This window comes from Hemiscyllium ocellatum, chromosome 2 (assembly GCF_020745735.1).
Source record: "Hemiscyllium ocellatum isolate sHemOce1 chromosome 2, sHemOce1.pat.X.cur, whole genome shotgun sequence".
Classification (NCBI taxonomy): Eukaryota; Metazoa; Chordata; class Chondrichthyes; order Orectolobiformes; family Hemiscylliidae; genus Hemiscyllium; species Hemiscyllium ocellatum.
The window spans coordinates 77,011,094-77,030,282 of NC_083402.1; the positions used below are offsets into that span (position 1 = coordinate 77,011,094).

Below are 19,189 nucleotides of genomic sequence, written 5' to 3' on the forward strand. Positions count from 1 at the left end.
GGAACAAAGAAAATAATGTAAGTTACTCAAATCAAGAATGAAGGGCCTGTTCTGTGCTGTATTGTTCTATGTTCTATATTGGAGAGTGATGTCCATTTCTTAACAGCATCACTAAAGCATGCGTAAAAGATTTAATTGTAAATAGTTAGGATAATTATTTTTGGAATGTTTCTTCAGCCTTGCATCATTTAAAACTGTAGTGTTAAACAGGTTGGTGGTCATCAAAATATTTTATAGTACAATGCAGCATAAATTGAAAAAAAATGCATTTTGTATTATGAGTATTAATATGTGATGAGTGAGGCTTGCACCCTAAGTAGTAGTAAGTGTGTGTGTGTGTGTGTGTGTGTGTGTATACACGCAGGAGAGAAAGATCACCTAACATGTCCCTTTCTCTTCATCTCTCCACTGTGGCTTTTGTGATGAATTGCCAGAATTTTGGTCATTATACAATAACACCTGGGAATAATCACATTAGAGTAACACAGTGGAAAGCAGTGTCTGATTCTAACATTCTTTCCTTGTTTTAACAGACTGTCATGTTCAGTGGTTTGAGATTTGTACATCTAATGTTTTATATTTGGCTGATTTCCACCCCACTTTCAGTTCCCCCTGCAACCGCCATGAAGAAAATGGCAGTGTGCATTTAATTGCCTTCACAGTAGGATTGGATATGAAACAGCATATGGGAGTAGAGAGAGGGAGCACTGTAAAATCAACTTTTTAAAAGTAGATACATTTAAAAATAAAATTAGGTTATTTTTGCTTATTTTTGGTGTGCTATATTAATTAATGTGGGAATTTAAAAGAACTTAATTTGCTCTGTGGAACAGATGGTATCAGAGTGCTGCCTCATGGAAATTGCCTCATCAGTGGCACATTGTTGGTGTTTTTACACTGAATGACATTTGTCTCTTGTTTTTTATTCTCATTCAGTTTGAATTTTGCCAACGCGCATGGAAAAAATATGTCTTATAATAAGCTCCGCAGGGCTACATTTGATTACAGTCTTTTCCTTGCAGTAAGATTTGAAATGGGTTTTCAATAAACAGCAAGGAAGGTTTCATCAAAGAATGTGTCTTTCAGTATTAACATGATGACTGTCTTTCCCTGGAGCTTTATGTGTTCCAGCAAATCTTGCTTTGTTGGGGAAGGAGAGATTCGATCCTGATATCAGAGCCTTTTAAAAGTATTAAGTTACAAAGTACTGGGTTGGTATATTGAGAATGTAATACCATTGCCAATCGACAGTTTTATTACTGTGATCTGCGTGAATTGGATTGTAAGAATATGCCTGTGCTTACGTTGAGCTGTTACCTACTGCTGTCCTGACTCTTAGAAGCCTCCTAATCTGAGTGGACAAGTTGCAGACATAATGGCTGATCCATTAAATAGGATGGCACATGCTCTTCATTATGTGGTATTTCATGACATGTCAAATCCATAATAATCGTATGGGCTTCATTTTTCTCCCTTGATGTAAAATACAATGAATGTGACAGATCAGTGCAAGTAGAACAGAAGGGCTACAGTGTGATTTTTCCAGCAAATGTAATAATCTTTGTCCAGGTGCAGACATTCCTTGTGCCTAATGGTGAGGTTAAAATTATGCTGGAGAATTGTTATTAATGCACTATGAGGCATAGGGTTGTAGAGTCATAGAGATATACAGCACGGAAATGGACCCTTTGGTCCAACTCGTCTATACTGACCAGATTTAAATAAATCTAGTCCTATTTGCCAGTATTTGACCCAAATCCCTTCCTATTCATGTACCCATCCAGATGCCTTATAAATATTGTAATTGGCTGAAAATGTGTTGCTGGAAAGCGCAGCAGGTCAGGCAGCATCCAAGGAACAGGAAATTCGACGTTTCGGGCATAAGTCCTTCTTCAGGAAGAAGGGCCTTCTTCAGGAAGGAAGAAGCCCTTCCTGAAGAAGGGCTTATGCCCGAAACGTCGAATTTCCTGTTCCTTGGATGCTGCCTGACCTGCTGCGCTTTTCCAGCAACACATTTTCAGCTCTGATCTCCAGCATCTGCAGACCTCACTTTCTCCTCAAATATTGTAATTGGATCAGCCTCCACCACCTCCTCTGGCAGCTCATTCCATTCATGCATCACCCTTTGTCCTTTCTTGCAAGTCATTTTAAGTCATCAAAATGGATTGGAGGTGCTTAATAACTTATGCCTTTTTTGTAGCTGATGCCATCACTTGACCAGGGCTTGACAGGATGAACCTGGAAGAATAGTATCTCCTACAAGGAGATAGCAGAACTAAGTGTCAGAGTAGCAAAAAGCTTGGGTCTCCTGTTTATAAGGCTGAGATAAAGAGGAGTTTGTTTCTCTCAGAGGGTCATGAGTGTTTGAGACTGATGGTTTCTTGACTAACGAGGGAGTCATTGGTTTTCAGGGGAAGTTTGAATGTGAAGTTGAGGCCTGAATCAGCAGAGGCCTGATATAAAGAGGCTGAAGACCCTTCTCCTATTACTTATTTGTATGCTTGTAATAACAGTAAATCGGTGACCATGTATGCAAGAAGTGTCCAACTGCAGCTAAATTTCAAAGTAAATTCACTGATGTGCATCTGTGCTGCTGGGTAATGCGTTCAGTGAGGGTGGGGGGCTTCACATGATGACTGAACAGGCAGAGTAGAGGAAATGCCTGTAGCTACCCACTCTCATGGATACACTCATGGAAACTGTTGAGAAAGATGACTGTGCAGGGGGGAGCAATGAGAGCAATCTTCATGGTACCATGAGAGGATCTGCTGCACAAAAGGAACAGTAGGGCTGTAGAGTTGGGGAATCAATTGTAAGAGGAACAGATAGGTGTTTCTGTGGCCACAAAGGAAACTCCAGGATGGCATGTTGCCCCCCTCTTGCCAGGGTTAGGGTATTTCAGAGTAGCTGGATGGGGAGGTGTGGGCAAACAGACGGCGATGGTAGTACATGTTGGTATAATGATGTAGGTAGGAAAAGGGATGAGGTCTTGCAAGCAGAATTTGGGAAGCTTAGTGAGTACAAGGTTGAGGTGTGTAAAATTGTGAGGGCCACAGACAGGAAGTAGTATTTCCCTTTGGTGGGGGGATCAATGACCAGGAGATATAGGTTTAAGGTAAGAGGCAGGAGGTTTGCAGGGGATGTGAGGAAGAACTACTTATCACCCAAAGGATGTGGGAATCTGGAGTTCACTGCTTGAAAGAATAACAGAGACAGACACCCTCATAACATTTAAGAAGTATTTAGATACACATATGTGATGCCAAGGCATAGAAGACTATGGACCAAGTGCTAAAATATGAGATTAGAATAGTTAGGAGGTTGTTTTTGACCAGCGCAGAAGGGTTTTTTTTCTGTGATTTAAACCTCTATGACTTTGTAGTCACTATGCACTCATCCCAATGGCTGTTGGACGTGTATATCACTGACTCTCCTTTCAAATGATCAAAGGTCAGAACTATCTCATACTTTTGGGATCATTGTCAAAATTTGAAGAAATTTTAGTATAGACCTCCAGAAGGAGGAGGCTTGCAAACCCTCCAAAAAGGAGGTTGCAGCTAGGTAGTGCAAAATAATTTTGTCTATGATTGTTCAGTGACTTTGTTCCCCTTGCATGCAATGGCATGAACAAGGATTGAACTCACTGAAGACCCATCACTTCAATTCATTGGGTTTTCCCTAAGAGAGGTGCTACAAGGCTCTCATTCATGGGCAAGACTCCAGACATCTCATTAAAATCCACACAGTATGAACTTTCACAAATGCAACTTCCTGTGGGGTCATTGATATTTTGCACATGCTAATTGTGACTTTTTATACAGTACGATTTTCTTTGCTGAGGAATAAGAGGATAAGATTGATTATTTCTGATGGTTTTTATCATTCCTTAATATTGCAGACTTCACCATGCTTTCCAAAGGCAACTAACTATATTTATGATGACATGATTAACATTTTTAAAACAACACAATGTGTGAATAAGTATATTAATTGGTAATGAATGTTGAGGGACACTTTCTATTGTGAATGAGTGTGAAAAAATGTTTGTTTATGGCAAAGTTGTTGGGATGTGCTAAAATTTACTTGAAGCAAGAAAAAAAACTGATGAACTAAGTCCTAAATTCTGTATATTAAGTTGTTATTCTATCGATGCACATGGGTAACGTTTTTCTAATTTTTTCCAGGTTGATCCCTTGTTCACTGTGCCTGCACCTCCACCACCAATCTCTGTGAGCATGCCACCTCAGATTCTGCCTTCTTACTTTCCTTCTTCATCTAGCATAGCTGCACCAGTTGAGCAGCTTTTAGTAAGGACTCGTTCAATGGGTATAAATACGTGCGAGGTTGGAGTAGTGACTGAGCCGGAATGCCTTGGACCTTGTGAGCCGGGAACTAGTGTAAACCTGGAAGGGATTGTGTGGCATGAAACTGAGGAAGGTAAGAGATTTTAAATCATTTATATATTTTGTGATAACATCTGAGGCAGCATGTTTAAGTAACCAGGTGAAGTTTGTGTCAGCTTATAAGGTTTGGATTGAAGGGAAACTTGCACAGATAGAATTGGACAAGTGCTTGTCCACCATTCAGTACTGCATGAGCAAACATCTTTCCCACTAAGCACTGGGAAAAATTAAGACATTATCTTGAGCTCCCTCTTACAAATTCTATTCTGTAACCTCTGAGTCTACCACTGTCTAGCAACTGTCTGAAGTTGAATTGAACTGTTCAGCTCCTTGGTGATTTATTTTGACTGTGAGCTGAGCTTCTGACCACAGGTCAGTGTCATTGCTAAGACCACCTATTTCCACCTCTGTGAAATCATCTGAATTCACTGCTGTCTCAGCTAATCTCTAGCTCCTGATGTGTTCCATCTAAACCCCATTATCCCAGCGTGTCTCAAACCTCCTTATACTAAAATGCTGCTATCGTATCCCAGCTTGTACTGTTCACCCACCATCCTGTATTCTGAGACCCACTTCAGACTCCCATTTTAGTGACCTCTTCATTTTAACATTCCTATCATTTTTAAATGCTTCATTAAGATTACTCCTCCCCAACCTTCTCAATCCCTACAGCCCTCTGAAGTATTTGCCTGGCTTTGGCCTTAGTGAAGAAGGACATTCGTTCTGGAAATCCCCCACGAAACCCACCCAACTCTCTTCTACCTCTCTTTTCGTGATATATTCCTTAAAACCTCCATTGACAAAACTTAATGTCATTTGCCCTAAAATTTCCTTGTTTGCTTTGGTGTCAAAGTTTTGTTTGGTATCTCTTCTGCCAAGTATCTTGAGATATTTTACCATGTTATCGGTGCTCTGTAAATGTCAGTTGATGCTGAAGGGAGTTGGGAGGACAGTGGTGTACAACATGAATCAAATGGGCAGAGTTGGTTGTTTCTATGCTGTTTCGGTTATAGTTCAAGGAATTACGTTGAGGTAAGTTACAGGCAACCAGTTCTTCCAGTTTTTTGTCCCCCTTATTTCCTGACAAATTTTAATGACACTAATTTTTACTGGAATACAATTCCCCAGTTGCATGTCATCTTTTCAAAACAGGGAATTCCTTTCAGTGTGATTCTCAGCAGTGTGTTTTGGAAAGCTGTTTGAACTTAGAGGGCATCATATCTAAGCTCAATCCTCCCTTACCTAATATCAACCAGTGTACTTTCTGACTGATGACTAATTCGGGTCAGGAACCTGAACTTTATTATTTCTCCCCACTCACCTAACGTTCATTTGCAACAACGACAGCCCTAACTGAAATCATCTAACTCAGTCCTAACTGTGAGCTGATGGACCTTGGTATTCGCATGATTTCGGGCTCAATATTTGAGTCCAGTTTTCAAGATGTTTGTGTAAGATCATGTGAGTGGTCGAGACACCGCGAATGTATTACCGAAAGTTGCCCTTTGTGAGTTCCAGTAAGTTTACATTCAATTTGCTAGCTGTGCTACTAGCTCAGGACTCTGTGCCATGTAAAAGCAGATTTAACACTCAAAGCTTGCATCAGTTGAAGTCCCTTACCCCCGCTTAAAGGCAGTACTGAGACACGGCTGTTAACTGTATGTTTGGCAGTTTCGAGTTGTGAATTTCAGCACCTGGGGCTGGGGGGGGGTCATACAGAAAGTTAAAAAAGCAGTTTGTCTGGAGAAACTTGTACTTCCCCTTCTGCACTTGTGGTTGTGGATTTGTAATCTTTCGGTGCTTTTCTGTAGCGTTGTACCTGACTGTGCAGCATTGTTCAGTCGGCTTTCTTTTTTGGTTTACTGTGAAATATTGTAATATTTTTCATTATATGTTTCCTGAAATTGGAGAACTGAATAATCCAGGTTTTCCTCAGTATATTCAGGGATGATACAGTGCTGGGGGCAAAGGAGCCATCATTACAAAAGATGTGCCATGTGTTCTGTTTCCATCATGCAGAAGGAAATTGGAATTTAGCGCCTGAACAGTTAATATTTAGAAAATTAGAGTTAAAGTTAGAACATGTTTGTGGTTAGCAGCTCTGGTTTAGTGTCTGCACTTTATACAACACTTATTCTTTGTGTTAAGTAATAGAAAGAAGCTTTTTTTTCACATGGTCAGTGACTAATGTTAAAAATAGCTGGGGGCTTTTCTAAATTCAATACAAAATGTGACGCTAGTGTGTTCAAAATAACTTGGCTCCTGGAAACGATTTCCTCCTGCACCAGAATGTGTGGCTGTTTGTGGCGCAATAAGAAAGCCTGTGGTGACCTTAATGGAGTTATTCATGGTGAATCAAATACCCTTCTGACCCACTGAATATTTTATGCTTGATTAGAATTAATAGTTGAGGAGAAAGCGATCCCTGCATCCCAGTGTAGATGTAATTTTCTCTTACATTTAGGTGGCATGGTGGCACAGAGGTTAGCACTGCTGCTTCACAGCGCTAGGGACCCGGCTTCAATTCCCACCTCAGGCAACTGTCTGTGGATTTTGCACATTCTCCCCATGTCTGTGTGGGCTTCTTCCCACCATCCAAAAATGTGTAGGTTAGGTGAATTGGCTATGCTAAATTGCCTGTAGTGTTAGGTGAGGGGGTTGCGGGTCGGTGTGGACTTGTTGGGCCGAAGGATCTGTTTCCACACTGTAACTAATCTAATTTTTTTCGAGTCTGAAGGTTTTTTTCCCTGTGTAGTTGAAGTAGTAATCCTCTATCTAAATCTGTTCGATAACAGTGAAATTACACACAAAAGCTTTTCCCTCCCTCACTGACCAAACAGTAACAAACAAGATATAATTGAATCATGTAAATTAGTAGCCTCAGTGGATGAACAGTAATAATCAAGAATATGCTCCCCATGTTTATCAAAGGATTAAATTACATACTGAGCTAATTAAATGTTGCAAGAGTGAGGTCTTTTCTGCTGTCCTTCAAATAGAAATAATGGCAGAAATGTATAAAAAGATGTGCTTTGGTTTCAGATGCAAAACTAGGTTTGCTTTTGTTGTGAAAAATGGATCGGGGATTAATGACAAATATTTCATGTATAAAACTATTCTTAAATTGGTGCAATGCTCTTGTAAGGTTGTTTTTCTCTTTCCATCTTTTTAAAAGTAGATTGGGATTGCTCAGTATAGTTGTCTGGGATATTGCAAACCATCTTGAATGCTTGCCTGTGGCCATTCTGACTCCTTTGTGTTACTGGGTCTAGGGTACTTTGCTAATAAATATGAAAAAAGTGTAGTGTAGGCAGAAGAGAAAGGTGCCAAGGTTTAGCCTGTTGGCAGTAGAAAACAAATGAGTCCCGCATTCTTAGTGAAAAGACGATCAGTTCTTTACTAATGCCAGCGAAGCAGAGGATATTATTATGCAAAAGTTCCAATCATCGGGAGTGATAATTTGAAGGTTGGAGAGGGCTATTGCCTAAGGCTTGAATTGCTAAGCGAACCAGTACAATGGACTTGTAGAAACAGCTCAGATGTCAAACCGAATGAAAGGCAATTCTTTCTCCAGCTCTGTCTGTTAAACCATTTGCACACAGCAAAAAGGAAACAAATGGGCTACTAAGCTCCAGAAGATGGCTAATACCTGGCATGACAAATTGCCTCAGGAGACCATTACATAAACTGTCAGACCTTCTTCTGGCTCCGATTATCTAGTGTGAATGGAGAGGAAAGGCAAGATTTTTCAAAAGCATTTTTCTTAAACAAAAAAGGTCAGGCTTTAATAGTGTTTGCGTACTGTAGCAATGATGTGAATTTTTGTGAAGATCTCTGCAGCATAGGGATATGTAACCACAGAAAAGAGTCTTTCATACTGAGCTAAATTTTGCGATACATTAATGGATTTAATTGCATGAGCAGTGAGCTTCAATGTATTCATGAAACTAGAAGCTAATGTATGTTTTACTATATGTAATACAATTTTAAGCGAATACGATGATAGTGCTTTTCCATGTCATTTTGTTCATTATATTTAAGCTGTTTGCTAAAGTCAAATGTATAACATTAGAAAAAGATTTAAATTGTTAATTCAGGGAAAGGCAAGTTGAATTTTTCCTACGTGCCTTTTGCATTGAATTAACATATTTAATTTTCCTAACTCTAATTGCAAAAGAGTAGATCTGCTTTAGTGTTATATTGGTACCTAGGATTATCTCCAATGTTTAAACATAGCCCAGAAACATGCATCCCCACAGCTTGGTGTGATGCCCAGTTGTGACTGGATGGATTGTGAACAACATCTTGTGGATTTGTATGAAATATGTAGCTGGCCCACATGAGCTGCCACCTGCCAGACACAGAAGCTCAATGCTAGGTCCCTTGTGCCTCTTGTACATACACAACAAAAATATTTCATCACTAAGAAAATGCTAAAGGAATAAAGGGGGAGAGAAGGAGAGAGTCTGCCAGACAAGACAGTCTGACCGTCTCAATCTGCAAACCTGTGGGTGTGCTGTAGCTTGAAAAGGATAATGAGGCCCAGTTGTTATGGGGGAGGGGATTTGGTTGCATACTTGAGTATGTTAGTCTGATAAAGGGACTGATTCAGAATCATCATAAAAAAATTAGTGAGTTTGAAGGTGTTAAGTGATGATAGATGAAACTGCTAGCCTATTGTGAAGAATGGTGAGTGGTAGAGAATAGGTTGGTAAATAGAGAGGAGAATTGTGTTAGTGAAATTACAGAGAACATTACAGCATAGGATTTCTCACTGCTAGTTGAACAAACAGAATCTGCCATTGAATAATTTATGACTGATGTCTGAATTGCTTTATTGTGATACTGTTGTAGTCTCCAACTCAGGTAGTGTCAGATGGCTGATGGCACAGGAAATGAAAATATAAAAAGATAGGGGTCAAGAATGGAAAATCCAGTGACTTTATGGGCATTATTTTTATCTCTCTGGAGAGGGCAAGAAGGGGGAATAATGGAAGGAGTTGACTTTAGATAGAAACATATCTCTTCACGCCTCCACACCTGGATAGGAGGCTGAAAGACAACCCTCTTCACCGATAACTAATTCAGGCCTTAGGTAGTCAAGAATGGCCACTTTATGGCCTCAACCCACCAACTTCCCAATCACGCGTCTTTGTGCTGGGCGAGAAAGATAGTTAGTTGCCTGAGTTGGAAGCCAGGGTGACCTGCCTGCTGGGCTTGAAGGGGAGGGGGTGGCCCCAATTACCTCAGTCCAGGGCATGTATGGCAGGCAAGAGGGTGACCTTTAAAAACCATCATTTTGCCATTGCCGTTGACCTCCCCCGCACAGTCCCAACAACATACCCTCCCCACCCCCCTTTTGACAAGAAGATAAAGACAACTCACCTTCTCACCATGGAATCCCCCAAGAATCAAGCTTCAACTAGCAGTCTGTAGGACCCAGAAGCTGACTGTATGTGAGATTGGCAATCTGAGACATCAGTACTGAGGTTGTGAGATTCAGCTGGAAACTTGCCCTATCTCCCCCGCCAGCTCTTCAAGGAGCAGGTGGTATTGGCAAGTTTTCATGGTGATGGGGGTGATGTGTTGGTCATCACTGAACACTGTCACCCTCACACTTTAAAACAAAAGTAGAATAAAAACATCTTGCAGCCTGTCTCTCTTTACAGGCGCACGAAACTCTCCTGGGAAAGAAGTCCAGCCAAATTTGCTTTGAAGTATAGATAAAATAACAGGCCGTTAATGGCCTCTGCCTGGGGAAGGCCAGTTAGGAAGTGACAGCACGAGGTCGCTGATAAAACCCCAGTGCCGTTTGTCAGTTTTCCTTTTGAAGGAGAATTCTGACTGCCTGTTCTTGCTGTTGGGTGGGTTGGTGTTTCAGTTCGAGATAAGGATCAGAACTGTTCATTGTCACCATGTTGTATTTTTAATTGTTGCTGTCTAATTTTATTTTTTAAAATTTGAAATATGGATGACAGCCAATTTTCAGTTCAATAGTTTGAATACTGAAATTGTGCTATTAATCATTGGTAATCTTTTGTTTAAAAAAAATCACAGACAAGGCACATCCAGGATTGTTAATGGCTCAGGAAATGTGCATATTTCACATTACTTCATTCACTACTTTTTGGTAAATGGTTTGGTTAATCATAAAATGTATGGTGAGTGACTATGCAAGTGGTCCACAAAACAATGTTTATTTTAATATTTCTTTGCATCCTATAAAAAACACTTAGTTAGCTTTTGGCTGACCACTTCTTTTCTATTTATTCTCAACTTGTGACTTACTAGCAAAGCCAGCATTTATTTCCTTCCCTCAATTGTCCACCACCTTCTTAAACTGCTGAAAATTCTGACACATCTTTTGTTCTGAAGGAAGTTCCAGGACTTTGATCCAGTGGCAATGATTATATCTTCAATAAAGATTTTGTGATTTAGAGAGAACTTGGCAACTTGGAGATGTTAAAGTCTCTATATGTCATCTGTCCTTTTCTTTGCAGGAGGTAGAACACAACAGGTTTGAAAGGTACAGTTGATGGAGCCTGAGTTGGTTTTGCACTGTGTCTGAGGTGTGATGCATCAGTACTGGAGGGAATGAATGTTTAAGCTGCCAGTCAAGTGGCCTGTGGCATCCTAGGTAATGTTGAGATTGTTGGAGCTGCACTCATCCAGGCAAGTGGAGTGTATTCCATCACATTGGGCCTTGCATATGATAGACAGGCTTTGGGGAATTAGAAGGTGAGTTGTTCTCTGCAGCTTCTGGCCTGCTATTATAGGTTTCTGGTCAACAGTGACTCTTATTGATTGTTGAGGGATGGTGGTATCTTTGAGAAATGGTTAGATTCTCTCTTGTTGGAATTGGTCATTGCTTGCTATTTGTGTGGCACATATCTTACTCCCAACTTAGCAGCTTAAGCTTGTAAGTTATCTCAGTTTTGCTGCACGTGGACACAAGCTGCTTTGTTATCTGAAGAGTTGTAAATAGAAATGAACATCAGTCATCAGTGAGCATCACCATTTAAATGGAAGAAGTTATTTATGACATTGTTGAAGATCCTTGGACAAAAGGGCAGTAGGAACTGAGGAACTCGAGTGGCGATGTCCATGGACTGAGATCTTTGGCTTCCAATACCTATACCAGTAACTTTCTTTGGATAGCAAATCTCTAGTCAGTGGACAATTTCCTACCTGGTTCCAATTGACTTCAGTTTAGAAATTTCCAGGACTTATTGCTGCCACAGTATGTCGAATGGTACTTCAGTGAGAATGGCAGCTACATGCAGATCACCTCTGGATTTCAGCTTTTTTTTGCTGTGTGGAGTTGAATCCAAACTTGAGCATCAATGAGTAAGTACTGATTGGTCACACTGTTGACTACGCCTTCTGTCATTGGGCGATTGGTGATGGGGAATCATCTGATTGAGTATGTTCACCATACCTGGGCATTTTTCTGTTTAGTTGGACAGTTGCAGCTGCTGGAGCTGGACCAGCCTGACTGAGCAGTACTTTGTTTTGCAGCTGGATGCTTTTAGGCCCATTGCCTTTAAAACACACAATGCACTCAGCTGATTCATCACAAAAGGGCTGATTTGGCTGAAGATTAGTTTCCATGATGATGAGGATCAGATGTGGTTGAGATGATCCTGACTGAAGATGGTTGTAAAGGCTTCAACCTTGTCTTTTATACTGATGTGCTGGATGCCCCTGTTATAGAAGATGGGAAGGCTACTCCTCCAGTCAGTTGTTTAATTGTTCAGCACCATTCACAACTAGAGAGCTTTGAGCTGTTTTGTTGGATGTGAGATAACTATGGTATATTGCTTCTGTGCATTAGCAAGTTCAGCATTGTAGCATCACTAGGTTGGTACCTCATTTTCACATACCTGGCATTGTTCTTGGCATGCTTTCCGAAACTCTTCAATGAACTACAGTTGGTTTTCTAGCCTGATGGTTATGGTAAACTGAGGGGTTTTCTAGGCCATGTTATGACTGGGGATAATATTGCTGCTGAAGATGGTCCACATTGCCTCATGCATGCCTGTTTTCAGTTGCTGGATTTGCTAGATCTGTCCATGCGTAGTGGTAGACCTTTGCAGTATAGTAGAGCGTATCTTCATCTCAACAACTTCATCTGCATATTAACTGCGCAGTGATCACTCCCACCAAGTAAAGGTAAAATCCCAATGTCTCTGAGTACTGCTTAGTCATAGAGGTGACTGGCATTGAGTTTAACCTGAGGGTCATCAAATTTGAGGCAAGGGTGAGGTTGAGATGGCTGGACTTTCATGATGACTGCAGCCAGTACTGGACCTGAACCCACAGTGGCATCGCTCTTTATCATAAACCGGCCCCAGCCATCATGCAGTAGATAAATGCTTCTACAACAAGTAGATTGGTGAAGACAAGGTTGAGTAGGTTTTCCTCTCCTGTTCATTCTATCGAATTTGTCAAAAGGGCCCTTAGTCCTTCAGGACACAATCTGTTGTGGTACTACTAAACTAGGCATTGTAATGGGTGTCTAAGTCTTCTCTTAGAATACATTCTGTACCCTTGCAATTTAAAGCAGTAATTCCTGCACAACAGGATTCCTATTGAGTGGTCTCGTGACCTCTGTGTTCCTGAGTTCAGTATGCTACTTAACTTCTTTTAGATGTGGTTTAGTGAGATGTTTGAGCTGGTGGTACTCAATGTGGCAGTCTTGCAATCATGTGTATCTGATAGCTCCAAAGTAAATGTACTGATTTGTAACATAAGTCAGCGGAAAGATCCAATTAGCAAAAAAGACTGGTTTCCTGGCAGCTGGCCATTGCAAATTCATTGGAATTCAGGGCTGATTTTATGTTTCTGTTGAAATTACTTAAGTTTCAAATGCACACAGTACTTTTGAAGATGATGCTTCAGGAATGTAGTTGGTGTGCTGTCCAAATTAGACATCGTAGCTGTTATCTTTGACAGTGGGCTTGTGTTAAGAGTGGAAGTAAGTGAGTCTTACAGAAATTATGAGGCATCATTTACTTTGGCTTGTGGCTTATACAAATCAGTTTAGACAGGAAAAGCACTGAGCAATGCTGATTGAATTAGCTTGTAATGTTACTAAACTTCTCAGAGGAGAAAGCAGTTTTTCACAACTTCTTCAGTTGATCTACGGCTGTTAGTAAACCATTTATTAAAATTTATGTTCAATAATTATTCAAACTAATAGCTTTTGTATGATTGATCCTGTTATATAGTGAAAGCCAGTTCTATGAAAAACAGAATACAAAACAAGTTGTTTTGTTAATCACTAACTTATAACATGGTCCCGGATTTTAAGAGGACACTGGATGTTGAAGTATAACTGAGCTGAATAAAATATCATCAAGTAAATCTTAGAGCAATTAATCACATAATATTTCTGACAAATGTTTCTTCTGTGCTGTATTTGTTTTCATGCTAAGACTTTTTATTCATCAGTTTTGGCGTTCCAATCTAACTTACTTTATTGCCGTAAAATGTGGAGGACGGAATTTTCTCTCACAAAAAAATCCTCTTTTTTATGGCTAGGCTAATTATAAAATTACATTTCCTGTCAACTGCCTCATTATGTTTATGCACAACTCACTGGAAGCTTGCATGTAAAACAAATTACGAGAAGGGTATGCTTTGTGAACTGTTGTGATTGTCAAGAACAGTCGTTTAAAAATAGAAATGGAAAAATTTGGGAATCCCCATTAGATCAGCGAGCATCTCTGGAGAGAGAAATAGTGTCCAAATGTTTCAGGAGGGTAAGCTGAAGGTGATGCCGGCAAATTATCAATCTTCGACTTTAATTCAATCTATCCAGCCCTAATATCCAAACTGATAACAACTTCAGGATGTGCAACATGTGTACTCCAGCACAGAAATCCTGAAGTTACAATCTTTCCGTCAGATTAATAACACACACTTTGCTGTGAACCATCTCCAGTGCTGGTAATCACTTAAGTCACTGAGGACAAGACGTTGAACCTTGTCAATCAGATGTAACTGGACTTTTAGCAGCAATGATATGAATGATATCTGGTGAGCAATAGAACTGGCCCTGATTTTATATAGTATTCATAAAGTGATGTTAAATGAAGTTATTAGGGAAGTCAATTTTCATTATTGCTGACATTGCACCTATCGTTAAAGTTCACTTGAGAATGTAACTTTAAAAAAAAGTTTTGGGATTTACATATGAAAGAATTGAAATCAATGTGGTCATTCTAAAAGTTGAGAAATTTAACAAATAATCCAGATCTTTTTCAATGTATAATTTCTGTTACATCATACTGTAAACTTTTGCTATAAATTTTGTCTTACAGTCTTATTCTCCACAATCACCTGATGAAGGAGCATCGCTCCAAAAGCTAGTGCTTCCAATTAAATCTGTTGGCTATAACCTGGTGTTGTCTGATTTTTAACTTTGCATTATTGCTTTGTTTCTTGTTTGCATTTTTTTTTGAGATTCCTTGAAATTTGCTACTTAAATGACGTCACTCAAACTCCAAGCTTTGAAGGCTCAGTAAAGAATTGCTCCAGATGTTACTGCACAATGAGGGAAGTGAAATGCATGTCAAAAAAATGGTAAAATGTGTCAGACCGAGACAAGTGTATTTGCTGTTACACTTGTAAGACCAGTGAACAAAGATAGAGCAACTTTTTCTGGCGTGGTTTTCACCTTTTGTGATGTTAGCATGAATCTGGTGCAGGTGTGCAGTGATGTCATCAAGCAAGGTGAGCTGCCAGACACATTGCTATAGCTGGAAAGACAACTAATTAAAAAGTGGAAAAGTACTGAGTCCTTTTAAAGTTCACTTGAAATTTCAGCTGGTGAAATAACTAAATATGATGGAATAAAACTAGAGTTTAAAACAATCGTGGAATGGTTTGCTATAGTGGAACAAATTGACAAATAAAGCTTTTCAGGGTCAGTGAGGGTGTTTATAAGTAATTATGCAGTTAAGGTGTTGTTAAACGTTAGTTACATCTCATTCAACAAGGTGTAAAACTTTTCATTAGTTTTTTACAGAGAGTGTAGCAGGATGCAAGTGTAAGTTCATGCCAGTTCAAAAATTCTCCAGTGATTGCATTCTGTCAGGTCTACGATTGCACAAACTCTAGGGTAGAATGGCATTACGAATTGCAACCTTTGGATTTCCAAGTTGCTCGATGTATGTGCAGAGTTCTGTTTGCTGTTAGTTTCAATGTTTCTCTCTCCACGGGTGTTTCCTGACCTACTTTTACAGCTCAGTCTTTTTATTTTTGATTTTCAGCATCTGTGGTATTTTCCAATTGTATAACATTCTTCATGTTCAGTTACAGATAAAAATGACCAGATGTATATTTTTGTGAAGTAGTTGAAGTAGCTTCTTAGGAAACAAGTGATTTTCAGATCTAAGCTCATTGTGTCGTGTGGCCTCTTTTTTTCCTGTGGGGCTTCTGGCCCTGTTGCTTTTGTCAAAGATTCTTATAGAAACCAGAGATCCATGTTTTGCTAAGTTAAGTACATTTCCCACGATCTTGCCATCGATTTTTTAATATAATTAGCGTAAAATTTATGCAGTGTTCTTAACAGTAGTCTGAAATGTAAAGAAGATTACCAATGATAACCAATTTCATTGTTAACCAACAATGGAGCTAACTAAAGGAATATGGTCCCTGGATCCTGTAACACAATGATGTCTATCATCTCTCTCCCGATGGTTCTTCACCGTCGTTCACCTGGGTCGAGTTCTTTTCTCATATTTCTAATTGTAGCCAGAGATTTGTCATCAGTGTCTTCTCTTCCCATTACCACCTAGTTACTTCTGGTGTCCTCCAATCCTTCTCCTTCACCAATTTGTTATTTACTTGCCGTGCTGAGAAATTTTTAGGAATTGTTTAAGAGATCAGGGCCTTTCTTGATTTTATCATTTTCACCTAAGTTTCAGATGTGGAACTAAGATTCTCGCTGGTGAGTGGTGAGAGGCCTATCGACAGGGATTATTGCACATTATTACACTCAGTCATAGCTAATTTCACTTCATCAATATGCAGATTCCCATTGTACCAAAGTCTTAGAGGACCACGTGGCTGCTGTCTAATTGTAGTGAGGCGATGGTTGTGGACTGCTCAGGCAAGGAGAGAGTTTGAGAAAGGTGAGACCTTCACAGTAACCTCAACAGGTGCTGGAATTGAACCTGCGCTGTTGGTATCACTCTGCGCTGCAAACCAGCTGTCCAGCCAACAGAGCAAACCAATCCCCTGGATCGAAGCAACACCAAGCATTCCTGATGTGGAAATCTCTAGCTCTCACCGCCTCTTCACATAGCCGACAGCAGAGAGAAACCCTCCATGAAACTCAACAAAAAAAAACACTTTGCCAGTATATGGTCATATGCATCTCAGTGTCATTTTTCATATTATGCCTGATGACATCCAGCTTCCTCTAACCACCAAAGTCCTTGATCCCTTCACTGACTCTGCATTGAGCTTGTCTGACTTCCAGTACTGGCTAAGCAGAAAATTCTACTAATTAAATATTAAGGAGATTGAACCCATTACCTTTGGTTTCCATCACAAATTCTAATCTCTTGCCATCCATGCTGTTCCTCTCCCTGGCAACTTTCTGGGACTGAACCTGACATTTTCAAACCGTGGTGTCAGATTCGATGCCAAGGTGGACTTTCAGTCACATCCATGCTGCCAGTAAGATTATCTGTTTCAACATTGTGGCATCATCCAGCTTCACTCCTGTATAAGCTCTGTCGCTGCTGAAATGCAAAATTGATGCAGTGCGTTCCTCATTCACTTCCCACATGCTACCAGCAGTAAACTGAGTCATTCATTACCTATTTTGCACAAAATCCTGTTCACTGATCATGTCTGTTCTCATTATCTACATTAGTCCTGCTTTAAGAAAAACCTTGAGCTTTAAAATTTTCACCTTTATTTTCAAATCCCTCCATAGTTATGACCTTCATTCTCTCAGTGAACTTCTCCAATCCCACAATTCTTACAATATTGGATTCAAAAGTATCTGCACTGCTCTTATTCAAACTTTCGAAGTATCTTGAATTTTAATCTCCCTCAGTCACTTTCATAGGCTTTGCAAAGTTTGCAATCCTCCTTTCAAACCCTCCTTAAAATTTGTCTCAACAATCAGGATTTTGAGCATCTGCCCTGAAATCCCCATATGTCGCTTGCCACATTTTATAGTGTCTATGTGATATTTCGTTATCCTAAAGGTGTGGAAAATACTTGTTCCATCTTCATTGTTTTGTAACTTTGAGACGTTTCTCTATTCTCATAGACAGTTCCAGGATTTGACTTCGCAATACTGCAGAAATGGTAATATATTTCCAAATCAGGGTTGTGAAAGGAGGGGAACTTGCAGGTGGTGACATTCCCATGTATCTGGTGCCCTTGTCCTTCCAGTTGGAAGGGGCTATGGTTTCAGAAGGTGTTGTCTTAGGACCCTTCATGTGTTTCAGGGTGAGCAAAAATCTTGTGTCAGCCATTGTACATCAGTGGTGATGGGAACGAATGCTGAAGTGGATAAGGTGCCAACCAATGCGGCTATTTTGTCCTGGACGGTGTCAAGCTTTTTCAGTATTGCTGGAGCTGCACTCATCCATACAAGTGGAGAATATTTTATCACACTCCTGACATCTGCCTTGTAAATGGGAGGCATGAGTTATAGAGGAGTAAAAAGTGAGGTCTGCAGATGCTGGAGATCAGAGCTGAAAATGTGTTGCTGGTTAAAGCGCAGCAGGTCAGGCAGCATCCAAGGAACAGGAAATTCGACGTTTCGGGCAAAAGCCCTTCATCAGGAAGGGCTGATGAAGGGCTTTTGCCCGAAACGTCGAATTTCCTGTTCCTTGGATGCTGCCTGACCTGCTGTGCTTTAACCAGCAACATATTTTCAGCTGAGTTATAGAGGAACCAAGGTTATGGGAATAGGGCAGGAAATGGAGGTAAGGAGTGTCAGATCAGCCATGATCCTATTGAAGAACTGAATGGCTTACTCCTGTTCCTATTTCTTATTGGCTTATGAGTTAGCCACTGTAGAACTCCTAGCATCTACTGTTCTTAAAACCACAGTATTTGCATGGCTGTCCAGTTCAGACTCTGTTAAGTGCTTACTCCAGGAATGTTCACAGTTGGGGGTGGGGGGGCGGGGGGGGGGAGAGAGAGAGAGAGAGAGGAGGAGATCTAGCAATGGTATTACCATTGATTGTCAAGATATGTTAATTAGATTCTGCATGGTCATTGCCTGGCACTTGTGTGATATGAATATCACTTGCAGGGTTATCAGCCTAAACTTGGATATTGTCCAGGTCTTGCTGCGTTTGAACATGGACTGCTTCAATATCTGAGGATTTGCACAAGTCGCTGAACATTTTGCAATCACCAGCAAACACATCCAATTCTGACCTTCTGATGAATGGAAGGTTGTATGTAATTGGATGTGTTCATTGATGGAAATTAAAATAGTTATAATCGTTAAGAAAAGGATACTGAGAAAACTGTCAGTGCGAAAGGCCGAGCCTGATTGTGACTTCATTCTGCAATCTTGAAAGAATTGCTGTCAAGATAGTGCATACATCAGTTATAATTTTTCTAAAATTTTCTACAGTCTGGAAAGGTCATCTCAGATTGAAAATTAACAGTAGTAACTTGCTACTCAAAAGGGGAGCAAGTCACAAAGTAGAAAACCACAGATCAGTTAGCCTGACAGCCATCATAGGGCAAATATGAGCACAAGAATTAGGTACTGGAGTAAGCAATTCAGTTCATTGAGT

General features: G+C 40.1%; 1 protein-coding gene across 4 annotated transcripts in view; it reads left to right on the forward strand.

Annotated features, from left to right (window-relative positions):
• znf608 (zinc finger protein 608) overlaps positions 1-19,189 on the forward strand; it is a 90,652-nt gene that overhangs the window by 22,088 nt on the left and 49,375 nt on the right. For all 4 annotated transcript variants that reach the window (XM_060837776.1, XM_060837768.1, XM_060837789.1 and 1 more), the window contains exon 3: positions 4,185-4,437. In XM_060837776.1, the coding sequence (XP_060693759.1) occupies positions 4,185-4,437 (253 nt within the window). The remainder of the gene's footprint in view (positions 1-4,184; positions 4,438-19,189) is intronic.